Source organism: Spermophilus citellus, assembly GCF_964194105.1.
Source record: "Spermophilus citellus genome assembly, chromosome: 6".
Classification (NCBI taxonomy): Eukaryota; Metazoa; Chordata; class Mammalia; order Rodentia; family Sciuridae; genus Spermophilus; species Spermophilus citellus.
In genome coordinates this window covers 2,057,872-2,085,089 of record NC_138187.1, presented here as the reverse complement: position 1 = coordinate 2,085,089, position 27,218 = coordinate 2,057,872, and the positions used below count along the sequence as shown (strand labels likewise).

The window sequence follows — 27,218 nt, the reverse complement described above, 5'->3', positions numbered from 1 at the left end:
AGCCCCCGCCGGGTGCGGTCTCAGGGCTGGATCACGTGGCTCCCGCTCGGCGCCCCGCCGCTCAGGGGCAGCAAGCCTTGCGCATGCGCTTCTACGAATCCTCCCTCCCCCGCACTTGGCTGGCTCGGACGCAACCACTGACAACTCCTCCCCCTCCTTTCCGTCTTCCTCCTTCCTGACATTTCCTCCTTTTCCCCCGCCCATTGATGACGTCAGGGAGACAGGCTGATGAGCCAATCCCGACGCTGTGTTCAGGGGCCGGCACGCGGAACCGGTCGGCTCGGACCAATGGGGGCCCTCGCAGCGGGCGCGCCCCAACCGCTCGGGGGAAGCCGGACCGAGGGGGCGGTGCTTCCCAGTCAGCATGTGGGCGGGGGAGGGCGGGGACCAGCAGCCGCAGAGGCGTAGACGGCGGCGGCGGCGACGACGTTGCTCAGTCTTTGGGGTGGGCTCGGCGGCGCAGTCCGGGTTACGCGGAGGGCTCGGAGGGCAGTAGCGGCGGCCTTAGGGAGGCCGCGGCGCCATGGGGGGGCGGTAGGCGAGTGCGGCAGGCGAAGCGGGGGCCGTCAGCGGGCCCGGGGGCGGGGAGGCCCGGGGCGGGGGTCGTCCGGGCTGCGCGGGGCCGCGGGGCCGCGGGGCGGGGTCGCCGGCCGTCGGGGTGCAGGAGGCCTGGGCCGCCGCGAGGAGCCGCCGCCGGCCACCGGGCCCCGCCGCCGGGCCGCTTGACGACGACGCTCCCGCGGGGGCCCCCCCTGAGGAGGACGCGGCGGCCGCGGCGAGGCCGCGGGAGGCCGCGGAGGATGGAGGAGCGGAAGGAGGAGGGCGAGGCGGAGATCCAAGAGCACGGGCCCGAGCACTGGTTCTCCAAGTGGGAGCGGCAGTGCCTGGCCGAGGCCGAGCAGGACGAGCAGCTGTCCCCCGAGCTGCAGGAGGAGGCGGCGGCCGCCGCGCAGCCCGAGCACAAGCAGCAGAAGCTGTGGCACCTCTTCCAGAACTCGGCCACCGCCGTGGCCCAGCTCTACAAAGGTGAGGCCGCGCCGCCATCTTGGCGCCGCCCGCCCGCCGCCCGGCCCGGTCCCGCCCGGTCCCGCCCGGCCCGCACCTCCCGCGCCCTGGGAGGCGGCGGGGCCGGGCGGGGCGGCCGCGGGGCTGGGGGTCGCGCTGCGGCCCTCCCTCCCGAGACGGACGTCGCGGGGGGCGGCCGGCGCCGGGGGACCTCCCCGCCCGCTCGCCCGCCCGCCCCGGGCCCGTCGCGGCCCGGAGCCCCGGGTTTGGCCCGGCCCGGCTCGGCCGGACCCGGCCCGGCGGGCAGGGAGGAGCCCCGCCACAAGATGGCGAAGGCGGCGACGGGGCCATTGTGCCCGCGTCCCGGGCTGCGGGCCGCCTCCCTGCGCCGGCGCCCGGGCTGCGCCACCGTCCCCCGCCCGCCGCGACCCCCGGTCCCCCGCGCCGCCCGGAATCCCGAAACCCCGGACAAAATGGCGAAGCCTAATATGGCCGTTCGGAGTGATTGACGCCCAAATAACATTCTCTCTCCCTGTCTCTGTCTGTGTCTGTGTCCTTGTGCGTGCGTTTCTTTTCGTTTTCTTTCGTCCTTTTTGTTTTTGTTTTGGTTTATCGTTTTCAGACCGAGTGTGTCAGCAGCCAGGACTTTCTCTCTGGGTCCCCTTCCAAAACGCAGCCACCGCCGTCACCAACCTCTACAAAGGTAAAGATAACCTTGCTGCATTGCCGGTTGAGGGGAAGGGCGGCCGCGTCGGGCGTGTGTCCCGCGTTCCCAGGGGGGTTCCGCGGCCACTTGAGAATCTCGGTGGTGTCCTAGAGCGACTGCAGGCGGTTTTGATACCCCCCGACGCCTTTCCCGTCCCCTAGGGACACATGGCAACACCTGGGGACGGTTTTGATTGTGAGAGGGTGCTGCAGGGTTTCCGCGCAGTGCCCGAGGCAGCCCCCCGCCTTGCAGCTAGGACTGTCTAGCTCTGACTCAGTCGTGAGTTTGTGAAGCCCTGAGCTGGAACACAGATTAAGACCGTGCTTCTCGTTGCAAAATTCAACAAGGGAAGAAAAGAGGTGTTTTTTTTTTTAAATCAGAGAAGTGGGACCACCCCGGGAAAGATTCTTGAGCAATTTAGAGCAAGGTAGTTTGGCATTTAAGTGCTATGAAAACGTGCTAATTGGACTTTGCCTGTGCTTATTTACATGCTAGCAATTTATCAGGCATTTTTCTTTAAAACGGTGTCTGTTAATTGTTGGCAGGAAATCTGTGATCAGTTTTTAATAGCTTTGTGTTTTATGGTGCTGCTTTTCTGAAGTACATTTTCCCCCTTTGAAGAAATGAACGTTTCTGCCCATTGTGCTCTCCTGACAACAATGGCTTTAGATGTTGTGCGTTAAAGATACAGAAGATTTGGAAATTCGGGTTTGATTTTTGGCATATTTTCTGTGGAAAAAGGATTTGGCATTAACAGTTGATCTTAATGAACATGTAATGAAATTGCATGTTTTCAAACAGTAATGGAATTTAGTGCATTTAAAAAGATAATAGGCTGAAACTAGCTGTGGACTACCTCCTTATTCTCAGATTCTTATTTTTGTGTTAGAAGGCTCAAGTGGCAGCATTTTGTAGGATGAAATCCCCTATTGTGAGATTTCTTTAGTAGACTTTGCAGTTCTGGGGGACAGTAATTTTGAGAACTCTTAACTGAAACTGGTCAGTAAGAATGTTAATTTTAGGGAATGAGGAACTAATAGTCTAGCCTTATACAGAAAAAGGAAACAGTTTAAATGGTGCCTTGGTAGTCAACTTTGGTTTTTATGTAGCTGAGTTTCATCAATTTTGATTACTGAATAAATTGCTTTTTAACACCCATCACTTCAGGGTCTTTGGTGTTCTTTTTGAAATGGCTGTTGGTTTTATTTGGAAAGGGAATTTGAAAAATATACACTAAAACTCAATTTTTAAAAAACTTGAGTTTCTTGGAGTACAGTTTACATACAGTAAAATCATTTGTTTAGGTGTATAGTTTCACTTGGGCAAATGTGTATTACTAACAAATAGAAAGAATTTTCCCCACCCCAGATCCAGGCACCCACGGATGTGATTGCTGTGTAGATTTGTGTAGTTTCCCCTTAACAGCCGTATAATTTATTATTTTGTATCTGGTTTCTTCCATTTAACGTATTGTTTTTGAGCTGTATCAATTGAGTGCACATTGCAAGTACAGTAAGCTTTTTAATGGCTGAGTAGTGTGTTGTATGGGGGTACCTTACATGGTCTAACTTTTTGTTTCAGTTAACATTTTGCTTGAAGAGGAAGGCAAGGCTCTTAGATGAGACCTATAAATACAAATATTCTCTGGTTTTGGTGGTGTTGTATACTGAGAGGATGTATACCTCTAGGACTATAGCTAGCAGTTTTCTTTAAAGCTTATTATTCACTTTTTTAAAAAAATTTGTTGGTACTTATTTTAGTTTATTCTGAGAAAGGATTTCACTAAGCTGTCCAGACTAATTTTGAGTTTTGAATCCTCCTGCCTCAGCCTCTGGAGTTGCTGGGATTATAGGATGTGCCACCATGCCCCCTTCTAGTGCTAACTATAAAGAAGAGGGGCTCAGAGGTTGGACTCTGAAATAATTCTTAATTTGATTACTTCATTTGAAAGAGCTTCTAATTTACTAGTTTTTTTGTTCAGAAATTTTAAGGGACATTAATTTTATTTTAAATAACCCATGTAGTTCCTGGATTGTATCCTGTTCATAAAACGGAACTTCCCTTTTTACCTAACAGGAATAGATATATTGTATTTAGTGGAATTTGGAAGTGTAGCAGCATCTTACTTTTTTCCTGTTTGTTGCCAGAAGAGTGGATGAGACTCTGCAGTTGCTTACACCTTTCCTCTACAGGGTGTGGTCTTAGAGAACAGGCATACAGCTTTGGGGATAATCAGGTACCTTAAATAGAACCAATAAAATTAGCAGGGTAGTGTTACAAGTGCATGCAGCATTAAATAGTGGTAATTTAAATGAAATATTTAACTTGGGGATTTCAGGAAATCCTTTAAGTGGGCAGGACTCCTAAATTTTGTATAATTAAATACTTATCTTGCAAACTAAAACTGGCTCATTTTGCAGTGTGAGGAGTTTGACACTTGGATCAGCTTCTTGCAGTTTCTTGATAACTCCTACAATGAGCATGTAGGAGTGTCATAATTGAGGTTAAAAACCTAGCAGAGGATCCCTTTTAATTGCCAGTAGGATTTTGAAAAGTTAAAACTTTTGTTGCTTGGTTTGATTGGAATGTGGCTGCAAGGATTTGGAAAAAGAAGTTGGTGGTGTCCCCGCATTGAGGACAGAATTCAGTAAAATGAGTGCATTGTCCTCCAGATGGTAGGGGCAAACTTTGGTTTCATTTGTTAAGGAAGGGAAGGAAAATTCTGACTTTTGGTTCTTGGCTTTAAAAATCCAGAGGATCAAGTTTCTTCAATATCATCGAGTCCCTGGCTTAGTATGTTTTTTAATGTCTGCTGCTAAAGAGGGAAGTGAGAAGTAACTGAGTTGGTTTTAATCTAGCCAGTGTTTATGCTTATCTTGGCCAAGCCTATGTTTGCTTTTTTTTTTTTTTTTTTTGCCCCTGAACTGAAGAGGGAACCCAGGGCTTTGTGCATGACAGCCAAGTGCTTTAATGCTGAGCTACACCCCAGCCCTGTATTTGCTTCTCAGTCTACCTCTTTATTTCTTGGGTGACAGGTTTCAATTTCTGTCTCTGATTCTTTGTTAGGAAAGTGTTCTCTTTATCTAGTTGTGAATTCATTTAGTTTGGAGCTGCTTGTTTTGTTCCCTAGATTTGGACTGATGGTTGTCCTTCAGGCAAGGCCCTGCTAAGTAGCCTCCCAGAGCAGCCTGACTTGGGAGCCAATCCTTGATCACATTCCATAGAGTTGCTTCCCTCATTATTCTTTCTCAGCTTTTTATTGTTTTTTTTCCTTGATTATTGTTTTCTTGGTCTTTACATTTTGAAAGTGTGTTTGAAGCATTGGTTGACTAGAGCCCTGTGACATCCATTGAGAGCTTTCTCTTGATCCTGTACTTACTAAAAGATGTTCCTAGGAAAGGAAAAGAAAAGATGTTTCTGGGTATCTTTAATGTCATTTACCCCCAGGTGTCTTGTGCTCTGGCAGTAAGGGTTAGCTTTATTGTCAGAATTGGAGTCTACGCCAGATTATATGAGTTCATGTCTTGGCCCTGTGCTTAGCTGTGTGTAGTCCTGGAGACAGATATTTGAGCCAGGTGTTTCACCGTTGTGTCCATCAGTCATCTTAATATAAGTGGGGCTAGGTACCCAAAAATTATAGCTCTTAGTTCTGTTCTTGGTATATAGTGAGGGCCCAAGTGTTGATTGTATTGGTAGTTAAGTTTTAACTATTTCTCAGATGTTTCTCATGTTGAGCAGTGATTAACATGAAGGGAGGTTTATTTTGCCTTCAGATTTTTTTTTTCTCATGTTGGAATAAGGTTTATAGTATGTTTGTTCCTTCTTTATCGTCTTTTCCTAAAAGGGACAAACATAAATAGAAGTAACAGGTGAGAAAAAGAGTGTGATGTACATCCAAGTCCTCTAATATGGTGCTCTAATTCAAATGTGGCCCTTTTAAACTAAAAGGTCAATGGTGAACTGAAACGAATGTAAATTTGTGGGCCAGCTGGTGGGTGACTGTAAACGGTCAGGGAGATAGATGGCACTGGTTTGTGACACTTCTTGGCAAAACTTATTATTGAGCTTTGAGACTTCATAATACTTCAGTGTAGACTATGGTTAGAAATTTAATCTCTGCCAGAAGGGTGGTGCATGCATGGCTGTGATCCCCAGCTACTTGTGGGGCTGAGGTAGGGGGATCGAAAGGGGGAGAACAGGGATTGGAGGCCAGGTAGGCAACAATCCATGGCTGCTCTGATTCTCCCCTGTTTTTGTCCTTTGTTCTGCATGCCAGGTGAAGATGAAGTAAATGTAAAAGAATGGAGAAGGTAGTGTGTAATTTTGCATTGCAGTTGGAAAAAGTTTTATTTTGGCTTTGACTCAGACCTTCAGGTTCCTAATGAAGCATTACATTCCCCCTCACACTCCCTAGACTGGATCGATAGTATAAGTTTAATTAAAGGGAAATATTTTGTAGTCGGTAGTTTTCCTTATACCAGCAGTATGCTGTTTGTAGATTCTCTAAGGAAAATGAGAGAGCTTTTTCTTTTGCTGGGGAGAACAACAGGTTGAAGGAACGCTGCCATTTGCCCAACTTTGGAAAAGGCCTTTTGAGCCTCGTTTATTGTTTGATATTGGATTACCTTCTTGGATTGACTTAGGTGAAGTTCTTTTTTTTTTTTTTTTTGGTCAATGGACCTTTATTTTGTTGATATGCGGTGCTAAGAATCGAATGCTAGGCATGTGTTCTACCACTGAGCCACAACCCCAGTCCCACATAAAGTTTTGTATCAAAAAACATTAAAGCTTTGTAAAATGCATGCTTAGCATGCTCCATTCCCTGGGTTTGATCCCCAGCTCCAACTGAATTTGTCTATATCAATGTAAGAAAGTGCTGCAGTTGATATTCACCTGAGAATAATGAGATTGTGTGCACTCTGCCCCTACTCCATCCTCCTGCAGTCGTGCAAAGAGTTCTTAAATCCCTTGTTCCTATTCAACTTCTTATATGAAACATTAATAAAAAGTTGGACATATCCTGTGACTATTGTATAAATCAGTTTCTTGTTTGTTTTAAGGAGATCGATGTGGTGTTAAAGGTTAGATTGACATTTTGATACCCTTGGATATTCACCTAAAGTTTGAGTTCATGGCTCTTTTCCACAGTGGCTTTGGATTTGGTAAAATAGGTTGGATATAAGACTGATGTATGGTTTCTGTCCTTTGCTTTTTTTGGGCCAGGGTCCTGAAGTGTCTGCACTTAGAATTTGGGTGTCCAGTGCCAGTGCTTTGCTGAGTCTTCAGGAAGCTACCTAAACACAACTTTTTTTTTTGGGGGGGGGTGCTACCAGGTATTGAACTCAGGGACATTTGACCTTTGAACCACATCCCCAGTTCTATTTTGTATTTTATTTAGAGACAGGATCTCACTGAATTGTTTGGCCTCTCCCTTTTGCTGAGGCTGGCTTTGAACATCCTCCTGCCTCAGCTTCCCGAGCCAATGGGATTACTGGTGTGCACCACGATGCCTGGCTTAAAAACAACTATTTTAAATGCTCTAGCGCCAACAGGAGACATTCTATTTAGGGCAAATAACCAGGTTTGATTAATTTAGGTGGTAAAGTGATTGGGCTTGGCTTTCAGAATATGCTGTTAGTGCTGCCAAACCAAGTTAAGCCCAAATAGAGCAAAAGCATGTACCTAAAACCTTAAATATTAGCTGGTCATGTAATCCCAGTAGCTCTGGAGGCTGAGGCAGGAGGATTGCAAGTTCAAAGTCAGCCTTAGCAACAGTGAGGCGCTAAGCAACTCAGACCCTGTTTCTAAATAAAATACAAAATAGGGCTGGGGATTTGGCTCAGTGGTAGAGTGCTCGTGGGTTCAATCCCTGGTACCCCCCCCCCCCACAAAAAAAAGACTAAATATTGTCTGATTTTTCTCTTCCTTCTAGTCCATGAATTAGTGTTTAAAAAAATGACTGATTTTTATTAAATTCTTTTTCAAACAGTTCAAATGTTGAAACTTGGTCAAAAATTTTGGTGCAATGATTGGTTAACTGCATGATTTATTTATTCTACTTAATTATTATTTAGATTTTTGGTTCCAGGGATTGAAATCAGGGGGGGCATTTGGCACTGAGCCACATCCCCAGTCTTTTTTATTTTTCATTTTGAGGCAGGGCCTTGTTAAGATGCTTAGGCTGGCTTTGAACTTGCGATTCTTACATTATAGGTGTGCCTCACTGCACCTAGTCATCTGCATAATTTCTTAAAGAAGTTCAAAACTTGTTGATTTCTAAACCAGGCTGCTAGTGATAGTGTGTTTTCCAGTGTTGTTCAAAACCTATGATGAGAGCATCAGCCCTGCATCTGTCAGTTGGGACTTTATTTTAGTGTGTGTGTGTGTGTGTGTGTGTGTGTGTGTGTGTGTGTGTGTGTATTGCTGGCAAAAAGCTCTATCACTGAGCTGCATCCCCTAGCCCTGCTGGGACTTGGGTCCTTAATCAGAAGAGTCCAAAAACTTGGTCAAGCCCTTTGTTCCTACGACTGGTCTTTAATTTTTTTTTTTTAAAGCTAAACCTTTTTATTTATTTATTTTTAGTTGTAGTTGAACAAAGTACCTTTATTTTGTTTATTTATTTATTTTCATGTGGTGCTGAACCCAGGGCCTCGTGCGTGCTAGGCAGTCGCTCTACTGCTGAGCCACAACTCCACCCCCCCCCCTATTTTTTATTGGTTGTTCACAACATTACAAAGCTCTTGACATATCATATTTCATACATTAGATTCAAGTGGGTTATGAACTCCCAATTTTTACCCCAAATGCAGATTGCAGAATCACATCAGTTACACATCCACAATTTTACATAATGCCCTATTAGTAACTGTTGTATTCTGCTACCTTTCCTATCCCCTACTATCCCCCCTCCCCTTCCCTCACATCTTCTCTCTCTACCCCATCTACTGTAATTCATTTCTCTCCTTGTTTATTTTCCCATTCCCCTCACAACCTCTTATATGTAATTTTGTATAGCAATGAGGGTCTCCCTTCATTTCCATGCAATTTCCCTTATCTCTCCCTTTCCCTCCCATGTCATGTCTCTGTTTAATGTTAATCTTTTCTTCCTGCTCTTCCTCCCTGCTCTGTTCATAGTTGCTCTCATTATATCAAAGAAGACATTTGGTATTTGTTTTTTAGGGATTGGCTAGCTTCACTAAGCATAATCTGCTCTAGTGCCATCCATTTCCCTGCAAATTCCATGATTTTGTCATTTTTTAGTGCTGCATAAAAACCATCTCATGTGACCCCCTCCCTTTGATCAAGTTTTGTATCGAGCTTAGGCTCTCTTCCTCTTTTTCATGCATCCGTTCTTCCATTTTTTTCCAATTCTGGGCCTATCTCCTTTTTTTTTTTAAATGGAGCTTGAACCCAGGGGTGCTCTACTCTGAGCTATGTGTCCTCAGCCTTATTTATTTTTTTGTACTAGGGATTTAATCCAGGAACACTAAAAACTGAGCTACAACCCCAGCCTTTTTATTTTATTTTGATACAGTCTCACTGAATTTCTTTAGGGCCTTGCTAAGTTGCTGAGGCTGGCCTCGAACCTGCAATCTTTCTGCCTTCACCTCCCAAACTGCTGAATTAACAGGCGTCTGCCATCATGGTGGTGCCTGTTCACTAAATGCCAGGCTGACCTTGAACTTTGGATTCTTCTGCTTAAGGTTTCTGAGTATTGGGGATTACAGGTGTGTGCTACCATGCTTAGCTTTTATTTAGTTCTTGAAAGGTAGTCTTCTCACTATTGGGAGGCAGAAATGAAAAGTTTTAAGATTGATTGAAAACAGTTTTGGGTAGAGCAGGTTTGTAAAAACCTGACTGTTTCTATGTTTGCCTATTTTTTTTTATGTATCTTTCTGTGGGTGCCTGGGATAGGCTTAGCTTGCTCAATGTTTTGATTTCCTTTAAATGACTCCAGCTCTTTGAGGATTTTTCGAGGACTAGATACAGCTTTCCAAGGTCATGATAGGTTCATCCATCCATCTTAAGGTTGGCTTTCCTGTAAGTCGTTTCTCCAAGAGATGAGAAGGTGGTGTTTTGCCCTCCTAGCTGTTTCCCTTTGAAATGGAGTTCGAGTCTGCTTTGTGAGTGGTGAAATGAGCAATTATTACTGTGTCAAGCCATTATTCTAGCAGAGACACTGTAGAAATGACTTAACTCTAGGGCTACTTTTATATATGCAGAATTGGGCTAATTGCCTTCTCAGCGATGGAGGGGTTAGTGAGAAGATGTGAAAACAGTGTTGTATACCACAAGTTCTCAGTGGATGTTGAATTCTAGTCCTGGTCCTTTTCATTTTGAAGTATAAAGAAGAATCCTCCCATGGACAGCCTCTTCATTTTCTTGTTGATCTTCAGCATTAAAGGTTGGTCATCTGCTAAGGGCTAGGCCTTGTTAACAAAACAGTTCTGCTTGTTTTGCCACACTCTTGTCATCTTACCTTTTTTTTTTTCTTTTTTGAGGGGGTGGTGGTACTGAGGATGGAACCCAGGGCTTTGTACTTGTTGAGCACACACTGTACCACTGAACTATACTCCTAGTCCTTTCTTTTTTAATAGTACGTGTTCATTGAGCTTGGGAGCCTATCCTCTGTGATATCTTGATTATTGTCCATTTTTCTGGGACATGGCTGTTCATTGTGTGTTGCTTTTCCTTTCAGACTCTACCCTAGATGTAGCAGACATAGAATTAAAATAATGAAAGCTAGGAATGGTAGTAGAGAATGTGTCTTATTGCTTTTACAGAAGGTTCAGGGATAAAGGAGCCATCTTGTTCAGTGTTATTTAAAGACATGCAAGTGATTTTGTGCTAGCTCAGCAGCCAACTAAAAGTAAATTGCAGTGACTTGAATTTTCAAACATTTTTGTCAACTAGATAAAACCATTAAAGGGCAGGGAGTTTTTCATTAGATTCAGGTTCCTCTTATGAGGAGTTAAGATTGGGAATTTTAAGGCAAGGGAATTGCCTTGAATTGTGAATCAAGCTACTGGGAATTGGAAGAAGGATGAAAATATACCACAGCAATTAATGAAGCTTCTTATTTCCAACCGCTCTTGTTTAATTTTTTAATTTTTTATTATCCTTATTTTTATGTGGTGCTGAGGATTGAACTTAGTGCCTCACGCAAGCTAGGTGAGCGCTCTACCTGTGAGCCACAACCCCAGCCCTCCTGTTTGGTTTTTGTGTAGAATAAAACTACAGAATTAATTTTCCCTTCATCTTTCTAAACCGTTTGCTGCAGCCTTGTGCTAACCCTTCCAGTTGGGGTACATCTCAAGTTACATGTGATATTTAGGCATCTGATGCCACCAACATTTCATGAGAATCCACTTGTGTGTGTGTGCGCGTGCGCGCGTGCGCACACACACACACACACTGAGGATTGATCCCAAAGGTGCTTTACCCAGGGAGTTACACCCCTAATCCCTCTTATTTTGAGAATAGGGGCTTGCTGAGTTGTGGACTGGCGTTTAATTTGTGATCCTCCTGCCCCTCAACCTTCGAGGTTGCTGGGTTATGTGTGTCAGCTCCTGGCTGAGGATTTGCTCTTCTGAAGGAAAAGCAATTTAACTTAGTGGTAATGGTCTCATAGACTTTGGAGCAAAATTCTAGCTCTTCTGTGTGTACTGTGACCTTGAAGGAGTTACCTTGAATACTTCAATTTCTTCTTGGAGTAAGGGGATAGTAGTACCTGTCTCAAAGTAGATTTATTACTTTTCCTATGTGAAACTAAGTACTAATAAATATCTGATAATTTAGCTATTGTTGGTATTATTAAACTAAACTAGGCTAAGTAAGTTAATTTAGGTAGTTAGACTAAATATTTCTAAAAATTTTTTAAAGGAAAAGAAACTATGATTATGTGATGTATGAATTCTGAATTTAGAACACTTAGACTACATTTAGGGCTGGGATGTACCTCCAGAGCACTTGCCTAGAATGTGTGAGAAAACATGTATAACATTCTAGCGTGACTGACAAAACATTTCTGATTATTAGATTATTTATGGGTTAAGAGGCTTCATTGTTCATAATTCATTTGGTTAACTTATTAAAAGTTTTCTTTAGATGGGAATATAGTATGGCTCTAACGATTATCATGTGTCTTTTTTCTTTTTTCCCTAATAGAAAGTGTGGATACCCATCAGCGAAGTTTTGATATTGGAATTCAGATTGGCTATCAGCGACGCAATAAGGATGTGCTGGCTTGGGTTAAAAAACGCAGAAGAACTATTCGTAGAGAAGATTTGATCAGCTTCCTGTGTGGAAAGGTTCCTCCACCACGAAACTCTAGAGCTCCCCCAAGACTGACTGTAGTGTCCCCTAACCGAGCTACTTCAACGGAAACTAGCTCATCTGTAGAGACTGATTTGCAACCCTTCCGGGAAGCCATAGCTCTGCATGGTAAAGCCGTTTAAACATATTTCTTTGGAAAAATGGTTAAGAGTGTGCCTGTGGACCCATTTTCACATTTAGGTTTAGGTCCAGATATATTGTCTTTTTTTTGTCTATTATAGTAAACACTTGCTCTAGAAATGTTGAAATAGTATGTAAGCTAAGAACTTAACAGGCAACTTTGTCAGCTAGCCTGTCCTAAAAATGTTTTTAGAAAGTTAGTTTGAGCTTATTGGTGTTACAATAACAATCTTTTTTCAACATTGACTAGAATTTGTTGCTTGATGCTTTCATGTTGTACATGTTTTCTTACTCTTTTGAGTCAGGGGAAGTTCTTATGTCTTAAGAATTCTGTTATGTTTATAGTTGCTTGGAGAGCCGGTCCATGACAAGCAAGTAAAGCAGGTAATTTTGGGTTAGTTCTCATGGGAACTGGGAACTGCCTTTGAACACCCTTCATTATCTAGTGTGCTGTAGAGGATGGGAGTTGATGACCTAAGTGAGAGGGGACGGTTGGAAGTCATTGATTTTTTTTTTTCTTTCTTTTTTTTTCCTTTGCCTGTTTTCCCTCAGGTCCTCCTTGCTTTGATAGTCAGGATCCCTAGAGGGGCAGCTAGTGGACAGGTCCATCACCACCTCCCCAGCCAGATCTGTCATCCAAAGGCATTCTCAGTTAAGGGGCTTGAGCACTTTCCTAGAATGTGTGAGAAAACATTAGTGTTAACTGGAGAAGCCTGGGGAGTGCAGTCAGTGAGTGATAAGTCTGTTGCTTGCTGCTCTTTAATGCAGACTTCCATGTAGAATTGGAGACTTAATCACTTGTACTATAGCATGTAAAAACTGCCAAAAAACCAGCAAAATAATAAGACTTGGTTGAAATCAAGATGAAAACCTTGATTATAAACAGATGACTAGGCAGGTAGGGGTAACTAGTGAGTTAGGTCATGAGTCCTGTTAAAAGTTAACATTTCTAGGCCATAGAGTAAGTCTTCTGAAACAAAGTTAACCTGCTAATAAAAAGAATGGGATATATATATAAAGGGCTTCTATAGCATTGAAACTCTAATTCTTGCAGAGATTCTCTTTTGACAAACCTTGATTCTTTCCTGAACCCTTAATCAGAACATAGAGTTGGAAAAAGTTTTTAGTTTTTGATTTTCCTGATTGCTAAAATCAAAACCACTTACTACAGGAAAGCCCATGTTGTATGAATGCAGTCTTAAGATTGTACATTGTTTCTTATGTATCAGAATAAGGCTGTTCAGAACATTTGCAAAAATGAGATCGATCTGTTCCTACTGAATTAGTTTCATATTTTTTTTTCCTTAAGTTTGGAAAACCAGCAATGAGATGTATATAGTTTGTCAGATTAATTTTATTGCATGATAATATGTGATGTAGTTGTGTCTCCTAGGCATTCTGATTTTCATCAAGTGGATTTATGACTCATTCCATACTTAAAGTATGCTTTTCTGTATTATACTACTATCCCGTAGAAGGTAGTTTTAAGAAAAATAAGTCACTCTTGCTATAGAATCTTAATGCAGCAGTGTGCATGGCAAAAAGGATGAGCTTGGTCCTCCTTGAGAAGCTGCTCTGCTCCCGCTCCCATCACACTTCCTCACATCCTGTGGTTTACTATTTTTTCAACTTTGGGACTCTTTAGTGATAAGATTATAGAAGGAACTGTTTATAATTTTGACCTATGTTGAAGTTATTAGGGTTTTAGAAAGCTGAAACAAAACCATGTAGAAAATGATTTTTCCCTACAATAAGTTTGTAATGTACACTAATACATTAGATATAGAACATATTCTTGATTCATACCTCTGATTCATGTAGTTAAAATGTTAACTGGTGGTGGTGAAGTAATTTCCCCTTGAAAGAAGCTACAGAATCAGATTATACTGATTTTTTTTGCTCTACTAGTGGTTTGCAGGAACATCAGTGTATTCAGGAGAATGCTAACTTGAGTATTCAAAGAAAGTAGTTTGTATAATAAGAGGGCATTGTTAACTATAAATAGTAATGTAGATTAATGACTGACTTTACTCTTACCTTATTTGATATATGTAATTTATAAATTGAAGTGAAATCTAGGTTAAGGTGATATTTTTATTTTTTGTGGTACTGGGGCTTGAACTCGGTTCCCATGCTAGGCAAGCATTCTACCATCGAGTTAAGTCCCTAGCGCCCCCCCCCCCCCCCCCCGTTTTTTTTTTTGAGATGGGGTGTCCCTAAGTTGGTGAGCCTAGCCTTGCACATGTCATCTTCCTGTTTCAGCCTCCCAAGTTCCTGGGATTACAGGTGTGTGCTGCCATACTTGGCCCAAGGTGATTTTTAAACATATATTTGGGAACATTTTAATTTGGATAAATACTAAGCTGGAATTCTGCTCATCATATAATTTGCTTAGCCATATCTGAAGTACAACTAAAGTCAAATGGAAGTTTTTGAAATCCTGCATTGAAGGGAGAGTCTAAATTCATGAAGTTTTTATAGTGCAGAGATATGTGAGAAAATAATCAGTATGTTGAGGCAGACTTGAGTTTATAATCCAAGTAAATATTCCATTCCTCCTCATGTTCTGTCTCTTTACAAAGAGGTCAGTTTCTCCCAAAAGTTTTTTTCATCAGCTCACACCCACCCTACCAACAATATCTTCATCACATTTACTCATAAATATATCTAAAATCCCTTTGATAGAAAAGTGGCAAAGACTTGAAGTATTTGCAGAGCATTTCATGTAGACAGGATGTGATGTCGAATACCTTCATCAGCCTTGGGCTTAGTAAGAGACTTATGTAAATAGTTTTAATAAAAGTATATCAATTTTCTGGCCTGGTGGCACACGCGTATAATCCTAGCAATTTAGAGGCTGAGGCAGGAGGATCAAAAGGCCAACCTCAGCAACTTAGTGAGGCTCTAAGCAACTTAGCAAGACCCTGACTCAAATTTTAAAAAAAGGAGGGGGGTTGGGTTGTGGTGCAGTGTGGGTCAAGCTCCCTGGGTTAAATCTCCAGTACCCAGAAAAAACATATCAATTAATGGTTATCAGACCGTTCCAGTCCAGTCAAAGCTACTTTAGTTAATGGTTAGCAAGGTTTAAGACTACAATCCAGTGCTTTATTTTGATACTCTCTGCATCATGTGGCTTCTTCCCTGTGTACTAAGGAACCCAGTCAGTCATTGGATGTTAGACTCAGAAATTAAATGGGTGCATGCTGAATTGATATTTGTCCTTTTCTTGTTAATCTTAAAAATTTACTGAGTGCAGAATCAGTAACTTTTGTTTTTGTGTACATAGTATTTCTGGTAGACCAAAACTCACCTGGACCATTTTGTGTTCTGCTTGTCTGTCAGCTCCTTAGTCACCTTTCTTCTAGAACTGCTTTTATCTTTAACGCTACTTCGGCTTCCCCGAGGATCTTTCACTGACCTGAATTAGATTTCCTAGGATTCTAGTGCTAGTTGCCACTATCTGCAGGCCCTGGAGGGGCCACCTCACTCTTAACTTCCAGATCTGAACCTCTTGTTTAGACCTCCAGACCACCAAACGTGTGTCCCATTGTTCTTTGGAATACATCTCTTAGTGTGTACGATAGGCATTTTTCTCAGATGACAGTTCAGACTGACTTAGCTGTTCAGTAGATTTTGTGCAGTCTTTAGGAATATGTAAGTGAAAGTGCTTCTTCTGTTGAGGCAAATATTGATGACTTATTTTAATGTCATGAATGTTGGATAAGATATTTCAGGGCAGAAAGGGATGTTTCACGATGTGGCTTTGCTGTGGGTTCAGGGAGGCCCTCTGGAGGAGGTGAGCTGGGGCATAGGTTCTTGCTCCTCCCCTGTGTCTGAGTTGATCCAGTCACTAGTCCATCTTTCATGAGAGCACTGAGTGATCTTTTCACTGCTTATGGTTTCTCTGTGGCCTACAAGGACAAGTTCAGGCTCAGCATGGCATTATAAGGCCCTAGTGGTCTGGTCTTGACCTGGGTCAGCTATCCCAGCCATACTATGAAATCTCTTTAATACTCCTGACTGACCAGATGTCACTTCTGTGACTCGGCTTTCCTCCAGTTCCCCCATTCTCTAAAGCCTTACCTGCACAGGGCTTCAGTTTGTTTCCGTCACTGTTCCTTCCTGCGGCTGGGGCAGTATTAAACAGGGGCCTTGTCTTCTTCCTTCTGGCTTTGACAGAATCTAGCAAGGAATCTGGTGTAGTTGTAATCTGAATTCACCATAGGGAGAACACAGAGGTCTGAAAAATGAATGCATACAGCATGGTGGGAACCAAGAACCTTTGGAAAGAGTTGAGGATTATAGTCCCCAGATGACTGCAATCAGAAGAGAATCTAACCTGTGTATCTAGGGGTGTTAGAAAGGAATCTCACATTAGAAAACTTGGTGGTTTGCTGTGGCCTGAGGACAGTAACATTAGAGCTTCTATTTTGTGAGTCCTTTGTTTCAGTATCAGGATAAGGAGATGCTCATGCAATCCTCATACACTCTGGATTTTTTTTTTTTTTTTTTAAAGGGTATTCTTTTTTTTTTTAAAGATAGAGTGAGAGAGGAGAGAGAGAACTTTTTAATATTTATTTTTTAGTTATCGGCGGACACAACATCTCTGTTGGTATGCGGTGCTGAGGATCGAACCCGGGCCGCACGCATGCCAGGCGAGCGCGCCACCGCTTGAGCCACATCCCCAGCCCCACTCTGGATTTTTACCATTTTACTGATGAAGATGGGTTAAGATGGAGCAGGTTAACAAATGGCTCTTAAAATACATCCTCTTAACCACCATACCTCTGTAGATTCAAAGTGTCTTGCTTCCTACTCCTTCCTTTGTAGGGTTTGGGGGTAGTGTGGGAAAGGTCTTAAGGCTTCTGTGTTGGGGAATACATCGATTTTGTGTGTCTGGGGCTTTCCACCATAAGTGAATCTGGATAAGTAGGCTTGAAGGTGGTTTGTGACCACCACGGTTGGAAGAGCACACAGGCTTGTATAGAGGCCATCATCCCCACATAATCTTGGCCTTAATCTCTCAAAACCAGTCTCATTTGTGATGGCGATACACTATAAGGTGATGTAGGAGGAGAACTAGTCAAGTCACCTAATCTATCACGATGCTGTTTTGCCTTTAGGAAAGAGGCTTGCTGATTAGCTCTAGTTGTGTCCTGGCATGAGTGTTCACTGCCCTTTATAGTGAACCTCAGGCGTAGGTAGACCTGGAGCCATGATCTCTTTTCTTAGTGGCCTTTGAGAGAATAAGATCCTTAGCCTGTTAGTTAGTACTCTAGAAAGAAAGTTAAATCTTTGTATTGTTAGTTCTTGAACATGACATGCTAAGATCTTGAGCTTGTTCCACATAGATGAGCTGGTGAGTTGGTTACATTCTCTTTCTGATGGAGAGGCTCTGAGTTGACTTGCCCTAGCCAGTGCTTGGTGGAAAGGCTTAGGCTGGAGTCTGATTTCCTGAGGTCTCCACTTGTCACAGGGACCTGTGCAAGGGTAGAGTGAGAAGGTGTGCACTCTGGGAGGCGGAGCCAGAGAGGTTGAGTCGTCTCACTTGGTAACTGTTTAAAGCCTACGTCATCTCATAGGTGGTCTTTGAGGTGTTTGACCCTAGTTCACACTGCCACATGGGAATTGAGACATTTGGTTTCAGACCCAGAAGTGGGTTTGATGACATTCTTGATTTCAGTATTTGGAATTGACTCCACTAGGCCTGGGCTGTCCCTCTAAAATTCCACATCATTTCAAACTTACAGGCCTCTAAAGTGCAGGGTCTAAGATTACCATAGATACAGGTGGAGACCATTGCTGTCATTGGCACTTGACTTTAAGATACCATCTTCTCAATTTTAAATTCCCCTCATGTTGAAAGCAAATTTACAGTATAGTGGGCTACTGTGTTTGCTAGCATGGTGCTTAGAGAATTAAAAAAAAGTCAAAGCAAGAAAAGCAAAGGTATCTTATTTTTTCTTTACTATGTAATTTTTAAAAACCGAGTCTTGCTGTGTTGCGTAGCTTGGGCTCAAGTGATCCTCCTGCCCCTGGGACTCCTGGCATGGCATGTTTTCTTTTTTTAAATTTTTTATTTTGGCCATGCTGGGGATTGGACTCAGGCCCTTGCGGTGTGCCAAGCAAGCATGTGCTCTACCATTGAGCCACACCAAGTTCAGGAAAGGTATCTTTTGAGAAAAGTATTTTGTGAGTTAGAATCAAAGGCTGCAGCTTTTTTAAATTTTTTTATTTATTTATTTTTTTAGAGAGAGAATTTTTAATATTTATTTATATTTTTTAGTTCTCGGCGGACACACATCTTTGTTGGTATGTGGTGCTGAGGATCGAACCCGGGCCGCACGCATGCCAGGCGAGCGCGCTACCGCTTGAGCCACATCCCCAGCCCAAAGGCTGCAGCTTTTAACGAAGTGCTTAAAAATCCTTTGTTTTGTTTGTGAATTTGGTACTATAACTTCTGATTTTTCTAGTTAAATCCTTGTGCAGAAAGTGTGGCTTTTCTCAGATAAAAGAATATCAGTCATTGTGTAGTTCTTTCTATAGCCTAGCATTGGCTGAGCACAGCGAACTCTAAGCACTCTTGTTTATTGGAGCTAGGGGTAGCGAAGGGGATAATCTCATCTCCGGAAGTTTCTGGCCTAATAGAATTGTATCAGTCTGAATTATTATGCATTCAGTCAGGTTGAGGCACAGTGTCATTGCCTTGGGAAGTCTTAGGCTCTGTTTCCGGGTTATGGTTTTTTTATTTTCCTAACAAAGTCAAGGCTACATGAGAATTAAGTTGCTTGACAGTTCCTTGGTCTGAAAAACAGTGGGACATAGAGTCCTATAGGAAATATAATCATTTGAAATTGGATTCAGGGGTATAAAGTCAGATAGGAATTTTTACCCAGGGAAAAAAAAATGTAAGGCACATTCCCAGTTTGTCAAACTTAAGAGCATAAAATGGCTGCTTGCTTTATCCTGGAGTTTATGGAAAGCTGCATTTAGGCAGCCTGAACCTTTTCTTTCTCCTTTGAGGACAGGTTTTTGTACCTTTTTGTTTTTGTTAAAACATTCTTTGACCATGTGTGCCAGTGAGATTTTGAAGGGAAGTTACCAGATTTGTGAGAGCAAATCTTTCCTGATTAAAATTGCCTAGGCAATTTATACTCATTACATGTTAAGAAATTTAATCAGTTGTTTTGTGTCCCCTCTATCCTACATTCCTGTCACTTCCATTGATGTAGCTAAATGTTGAAAAATTTATCTTGACAGCTAACACAGATGTTTAGGTTCAGGATTCTGAAACTGACATCCCATTATAGAAGAGACTACAACAGTGTTGCGTGGCTGAGGACTGTTAGAAGCGACCAGTGAGGGTTTCTGTCCATCCGTCTTTCAGTCCTGCTCTCTGAGGAAGCGTGCACTCTAGCAGTGTGTGGAGCACGGCGGGTTCTCATTGAATGCTTGTTGAATGTTACAGTCTGCATCTTTCAAATAACAGAATTGTTGACAGCTATTTAATAGTAAAATGTGTCTAAAAAACTGATTTGTAAAAAGACGTAAGAGATTAATGCATCAAAGCAGTCTCTTAATTGCTTAAAATCAGTTATAGTATCTCAAGGAGTCTTTAGTTAAATTTTGTCTGAAGGTTGAGATTTCTAAATTGTCTTTTCCTCACACCAGCCTCTAAGAACAAGAAAAATTAAGATAGCATTAAAATTTCTTATGAAAAAGGTTAGATATTAAACACTGAAGTTTCTGGAGGTAAGACCTAACAGCTTCCAACATTAGTGGAGTAGGGTTGTTTTGAACCGGCAATAAAATTTTGTTGGCTTTTTTTTTTTTTTTTAATTGCAGTGAAAAAGGATTCTGGGTGGCATTGCGTAAGCCAGTTCATGTAGCTAGTACTTATTTAATAGTCATCTATTGGTAGTTATGAAGCAGTTTAATATCTGAGTTCAATTTTCTCATTTTCTGACTTATTAATATCTTACGATATTTGAAAATTTCCAAAAAGTAAAAAAAATTCAGTATCTTGTGGTCCCACATGCAGTTAAATGTTTGCATTTTCTTTCAGTCCTTTTTTCAATGTATAAATATGAAAATTACTTCATAGTTGAGATCATACTGCATATATGCTACTGTATCTTGCTTTTTTCATTTTAACGTCGTGATCATTTTTTTCCATGGCATTAAAAACTGTCTGAAAAATGGAAAGCATTTGGGCTGTCAGCATAACTGAAAATGTTTTCTCGGTGTGATACATGTATCTTTGTAACTGGTTTGATTTAGTGTGCTTTACTTCAATAAAAATTCAGTATTACAATTTACAGATTGGGGTGGGGAGTGGTATCTACTTCAAATTACCAGAATCTTCCTAGTAGAATTCTTTTTTAAATGATTCAAGTTCCTGATACATCTAAAACACTGCATTGACACTACAAGTGCTTGCCTGGCATTTCAGAACACAGCTTTGGGCACAGGGCATGCTGCACATCTTAGTGCAGTTCTTTTCCAAGGCAAGAATGCCAGTTTCTTAGGGCTTCCAGGTAGAATGTTACCCATTTTGTTCTAGTTTGGGGGATTTCAGATCCTCCTTTCTCCAGGAGATATCACTGGTGGAGCAGATCTGCTGAGGGCCCTGAACCTGTGCCTGTGGATCAACAGTGTGCCTTCTCACCTCCAGGGCTAGCCTTCTTCACAGGGGACTGAGGCTCTGGGGTCCCCATAGAGAGTGTAGACGGAGCCTCAGCCCCTGGCTGGCGGACCAAGGCAGTGAGATTGACTGGGTCAGCAATTGCTCTTTCTCTGCCTGTGTGTGACAATGTGCTGGGAAACTGGAATTAAATGTAATCAATTCTGCAAACAGCATTTTCTTATTACCCTAAGCATGAACTTGGTATGACAATAATAGCTCTGTGCTACTTTTTAATAATTTGCCATGTAACTTGGATTCCTATAACCTGGACTGTAAATTTGTTTTAGTTCCAAATGGGAGTTTTCAAAGTTTGATTAAATCATCCTAATCATTTTTACCCCATTCCTGCATTAAATATTTTAAATGGATGCAGAACCTTTAAAACTGAGTTATTTATTTTGTATTAAGCAATTGAGACTTTTCTGTCTAATCATGCTACTTGTTCTACTGCTTTTGTCAATTGATATTCCCATAGCCTTTTTGAAAAAGTGTGTTTTTTGGTAGAAATTAAGTTGTATGCCCTCACGACATACAGCTTAGTTTTAGTTTTGAAGCATGTTTAGATTTTCTGTACTTGTATAGGCCTAATTGTTTATGTGGCTTAGCTAAGGTTTCCTAAGCATCTTCCAGTAGCTGTCATTGGTTTGTAAAATAAAATTTGGGCTGTTTAAAATGCATATATATTTTGGTTGTTAATCTTAATTTTTTTTTGACACTGTGTTAAACCTTTTTGGGGAAGATTAGTGAGTCAAACTTAAAAAAGATTTTCACTGTTGAGAGTAGCTATTAGGTAATGTTGCACATTGTGATTTTACTTGAGCTTTTAAACCCTTAGGTCATATATCCAATAATGCTTATGATTTACCAGACAATACTGGGGAATTTTCAAATTAGCCAAGTTGATGTTTAATGTATCCTCTTTTTCATGGGGAAGTTGTAACAAGATAAATTTGCTTAAAGTGACTAGCCAAGTCTACTTCTGATGGGAGTGTTTTATAAGCCTTTGCTATTGTCATTATTTCACAGGACCATAACTAAAAGGGTATTGGAGTGGAGTTTGTGAATTCTTTCTATAGTTTCAAATGGTATAGGCTATCCTGGATTTAATTATTGAAGTTGACTGATTATTACCAAATCTCCAAATCCCCCAATTATGGAACAAGTATGAGAAGGTTGTCACAGGAGTTCTGGGCACCTTCTAGTAGTGAGTTATGGGCTGTGGGATTAGGAAAAAGGAAGGCACAGCTTCCTTGTAGGAAGCTAACAGGCTGTGTTAACTTTTTAAAAATGCCAACAACTTGGATAATTGAGTTTTAAATGTGGTGGCATTGATTTAAATGAAATGAACAGCTAGCAGTCTGGGTTTATTCCCTGAGGTCAAAAGCTGAGCTTCAGATATCAGTAGATTACAGAATGCAGGGTTGAACTTTGGGGTGTTTATTATTTTTCAGAATTCAGTGTTCTGTGCCCATGCCTAGTCCTGTGTTGAGTCCTTTAGATGGAGATGAAAAGATTGTCTATAGGCAGAGATGATTGAATGTACTATATAAGAAGAGCCCAGGATGTTCCTTTTCTTTGTCTTCCAAGTAAGCCTGTGGGTTGGGAAGAGAGAGTGCAGTTTCTCTTGAAGTGTGAAATGTCCTAAAGGTAGTTAGGAATATAGTGGGCCCTGAGGCAGGAGAGGGGTCTCCTCCTGTGGTCCAGCTTTGGAAAACACTGGTTGGTACATATGGGTAGGTTAAGGGGTGGAGGAACTCCCCTGGGTGACACCTGCCTATCTGCCTGTTGGGCAGAAGAGAACCCAGCAGAGCCAGCTGAGGAAGGAGCAGAGTTGGAAGCAGGAGGGAAGAGGAGCCAGCCAGTGACTGAAAAGGAGAGGTAGGAAAACCAGCCTGCAGGAAACCAGAGGAGCTTCTGGGCCTCAGGCAGCAGGTCTAAATGTTGATAAGCAACACAGGCCTAATTTGAGGAGGAGCTGCTAATCAAGGAGACTGGCAGTGTGTAAATCATCTCGAGTTTTGGGGTGGGTGGAAGAGGGCAGGGGGAGAAAATTGACCAGAGAGATGAGTCTACTAAGGTAGGCTGGCCCTTGACCCTGAAGCCACTTTCTTGGTGAAACAATTTAGGCTTTAAGAAGGGGCAGAATAAAAGCCAATAGGAGTATAGATTCCACTTGAGTTGGGAGGGGGGTCTCAGCTCTTGCTTATTGTCGATAACTTAACCTTTTATATAACTTTCCCCAAACCAGGAATCAAACCCAGGGGTGCTTGACTTCAGAGTCATGCTCCCAGCCCTTTTTATTTTTTATTTTGAGGTGGGGTCTCACTAAGTTGCTGAGGCTGACCTTATATTGATATTCTCCTGCCTTAGCCTCCTAGTCTCTGAGATTACAGGTGTGGGCCACTGCACCTGGCTTTTTTCAGCTTGGTTTTTCATTTGCATGTTATAGAGTTACTTTGTAGATTAAATTTCAAAGTACTTAATATAGTGCCTGACCTCGGAAGGTACTTGGGTATTAGTGCTCTCCTCCTCCTCCTTTTTTTTTTTTTTTTTTTTTTGGTAATCAGGTGCTGGCCTTTGAAAGGTTGAGAGGGTAGAGGGACACTTAGATTTCCTCAGACCTCCACCAGTGTCTGTAGAGGTGTATGTTCTGGGGGAGACCGTGAAGGGGACTGGTTGGAGTAGTGCAGAAAGAAGAGCAAAGGCCCCTGGAGCAGGAAGTTGCGAGCCACCCTTATCAGGGAGGCGTGGACCATTGAATGGTGGTAGAGATGGGAGGTGGTGAGGCCATGGGCGGAAGGCACTGTCCACAGAGGATTCAGAGAGCGAACAACATCAAGGGGGATCCAAGCACATTTGATGTGGTAGGAGGCAGAGGATTCTTCTTTCAACACAACTTTCAAGTTTAAGCCACATTTTTACAGAGTTCAAAATTAAAATGGACTCCTACCAAATCAAAACAAGAAGCTTATTTTAAAATCTAAGAAATCTTATTCTTCAGGAACATCAGCTACATTTGATCATGTTATAAATTCAATCAGGCAATGACAGAATCCCTAGGAGAGGCTAGGAGAGTGGAAGGGGGAATTCTTAAGGTGGAAAATCCACTGTCAGTGCTAGGTTTCTGAGTTCAGTACCATGGTTATAAAGTGTCCTGGCACGACTTGTGCCTTTCACAGGTTTCTCCTGGACATTCAGGTTCTGAGGAATGAGTGTCCAAAGACCAGTGCTAGGTGTATTCCGATTTAATGATGTGAAAGCAAAGCCAGAACTGTTCCTACCACTGTCTTCCCTTGTGAAGGACTAGAGACAGCACTGATGGGGCTTTCCTGAGGAACCTACCAAGTACAGCCCAGACCTTGGGTGTTTGTGTAGACCCATTTGTCCTGAGCACACCCACTTTGTATGTGATGCCCTAGCACAAGTTTTAACCAGGATACCTTTTCAGGCTTGACAATGTGTTTATCTTGGATGATACTCATCTTTTCTGGAGGGGATGTTGACCAAGCCCTCTCAGGCCTGGAAATGACTTCTTGCTTTCCCTATGTACACCACACACACGTGCTTTGCACAGATCTATTGGGGTGGTGGCTTTAAAAAAACCTAAATGTCCTGTTTAAATGAGCACCTCCTGGCCTCCCTCTGCAAATTGCACAGTTTCTACCTAATAAAGGAGATGGAGAATCTCATGGTGTATTTGTACACCTAGCACAGTGCTTGACAAACGGTAAGCTTTCCGTAATTGCTACCAATATTGTGTAACTACCCTAAATATTGGTAGTATTACTTGTAAGCCCCACATCAAAGCCAATAAAAAAAATGATGAAACTTAACCACCCATTGGTGACCCTTACAGAGAAAGTTGGCAAGATGCCCCTTGACACTGTGACAACGTGGAAATAAAGTGGGTTGCTTTCAAGAGGGCTGAATAATGGAGCAACTCTAAAACCTCTTTTCTTCTTCCTAGGTCTTAGTGGTGCAATGGCTAGTATAAGCGTGCGTTCGAGTACCCCAGGCTCTCCTACACATGTAAGCAGTGGATCGAATGCTAGTCGAAGGAGAAATGGACTCCATGATGTCGATTTGAACACTTTCATATCAGAAGAGATGGCACTCCACTTGGACAATGGTGGAACTAGAAAGCGCACCTCAGCCCAGTGTGGCGATGCCATTACAGACTCACCAACCCATAAACGCAACAGAATGATCTGAACTGCACACACTTTGCACACCCACCATGCTGCTTGAAAGCCACTCGATCCTCAACATATACTATTATTGCAAAGGCAACATGAGGCCATCTTCCCTCGTTCACTGTTTAAGACAAGTGAATTCGATAGTGGTTGCCATAAAAGGAAGTTCTAGGTATTTACAGTAGATGCCTCTTGTAATATGGCTTTCTCAAAAACTCTGATCCTAGCAGAGGACATCAGATATCGTGTAGTCATTAGCAAGATCATCATAGGCAAACATATCCGTTCCAAGGCTAAAAGTGACCTTAACTGTATTTATTCTCAAAGGGAAAGGAAATATCAGATGTTTATTTGGTTATAGAATTTTTTTCCTCCCCTCCCCCAGTCCATTTCCTGCTGTGTTGAGTATTTTGCTTCAACAGTATTGCCAGGTTCCTAAAATTGTCTAAAAACACGATTTGGCTTCCTCGTCAGATCTGCAGGCTTCCATTTTTATAGCCGCACTGTACCATGCACCTGGTTTCTATATAGTAACAGTGTGCAACTTCTAATTATTGGACTGTGCCCTGTTTTTAGTTTTCAACACAGTTTCTAATTCTGGTGATTGTGTGATGTAAAGAGGTGCTATGATGGTCATGCAATTAATACTTAATATTGAATCAATACACAAAACTTTATTGGATTCACTTTGTGTGTGTTAGTGCTCTAAAAATAGCAATATTATTAAACTGCCCCAGATTAACCCTGTAGGCTTCAAATACTCAGTTTTAAGACAAGTACTACTACTATGCGGGGTACTCCTTACGGTAAATGTAAACTTGTAGTCTGCATTCAAGGTGACCTGAAATAGAGAGGTCATGAACTTTGAGAGTGGGCTTCCTTTTGGTTCAGTATTAGTGAGAGGGAGATGGATGGGTGGGATAGGTATTTATTCTAGTCTTTCATATCTGCTTTTTCATTTTTCACGGATCCCTACTTTGTGCAGTTTCCATTATAGTGGGTGGAAGGTGACAAAGCTGTTTTATCTACCAATAATGTGATCACAACTTAAGTAGCAAAACCCAACTCTCCCTGACCCTCCATTCCCCCTCCTCTAAGAAGTGCAGTTTGGAATCTCATTCTGGAAAAGGTGGAATCGCATGGAGGTTCTCTAGATGTTAGGTAGACCTAAATAAAAGTTCTCAATAGAGTCCTCTTGGAGTAAATATAAGACCTCTTGTAGCTACAATGTTTTAGAGCATGTTTCATCTTCATTTTTAATATCTTGAACTGAATGATAGTCTTTTTTAGATGAAGAACTGATGTCAGCCTGCCAGGTACTGTAATTTATTCTATCCTATTATTATATATCAAGTAGGACAGTGAAAAATGTTTCCTTGCAAACTTGTAGTCCAGTATCAGTTACTTCCTATTTTTATCCTTAAATGACCATTGCAAATCAGTGTAAGGGTTTTTCCAGTAATTACAGCACTTTGTTAAAGTTTGCAATTTCTTCAGCCATTTAATATCTTTCTGTGAAGAAACTTTGCTAAGTTAACCATTATTGACTGGGTGGGATGTGAATGGAATGTTAGAAATGTTGTGTGAATTGAAGTTCTGTATTCGTTATAGATATAACCCTTATTTAAAACAGTGAAATCCATACTCAACAGTAGGAATGAAAGGTATTCTAAATTTTTGCAAAAGTGGATCATTTTTTGTTAGAGTATGATAGCAGGAAGAATTATAGCAATCTATCATTTTACCTGAAACGGACATGCCTATGTATTATGAATACTTTAAAGCTTCCCTTTGGAATATACCAAGAAATGCATTTGGAATTATCTTTGCTTTTCTGTCATTGTAAATTTAGGTTCTGGAACTGGGGTTTGGTGATGTGATGCATTGCTCACGAGAGGCCAGAACTCCTATTCCTACAGGATTTTGCAATGGAGGAACACATATTTAATCTCCCCTTTATGCCTTGGTTCTTGTTCCTCTTTCTAAGTTGAATAACAATATTTTTGGTTGTTTTGTTTTAAGTTGGTGCTCTGAAGCTTAATCTTAGTACCCTTTATTCTCAATTGTCAAATTTTGATAAAACATGTGCCATTTTCTTTGGTGAGAGAAAGCAGGTCTGCCAGAACACAATTTATATGCCTTATTGGCTCCATTAAACTTTTTAAAAACTTTA

General features: G+C 42.0%; 1 protein-coding gene across 1 annotated transcript; it reads left to right on the top strand.

Annotated features, from left to right (window-relative positions):
* Positions 1-395: 395 nt before the first annotated feature.
* Positions 396-27,218, top strand: HAPSTR1 (HUWE1 associated protein modifying stress responses). Its single transcript, XM_081297381.1, has 4 exons — positions 396-1,026; positions 1,628-1,708; positions 11,879-12,154; positions 24,820-27,218. The coding sequence occupies exons 1-4, from the start codon at positions 801-803 to the stop codon at positions 25,062-25,064; spliced, it is 828 nt and encodes a 275-aa protein (XP_081153507.1). The 5' UTR covers positions 396-800; the 3' UTR covers positions 25,065-27,218.

Excerpts from the sequence above, each read along its gene's own strand:
- HAPSTR1 (XM_081297381.1), top strand. The coding sequence starts at position 801 with ATGGAGGAGCGGAAGGAGGAGGGCGAGGCGGAGATCCAAGAGCACGGG. Across the intron at positions 1,027-1,627 it reads CGTGGCCCAGCTCTACAAAG|ACCGAGTGTGTCAGCAGCCA; the intron begins GTGAGGCCGCGC and ends TATCGTTTTCAG. Across the intron at positions 12,155-24,819 it reads GGAAGCCATAGCTCTGCATG|GTCTTAGTGGTGCAATGGCT; the intron begins GTAAAGCCGTTT and ends TCTTCTTCCTAG.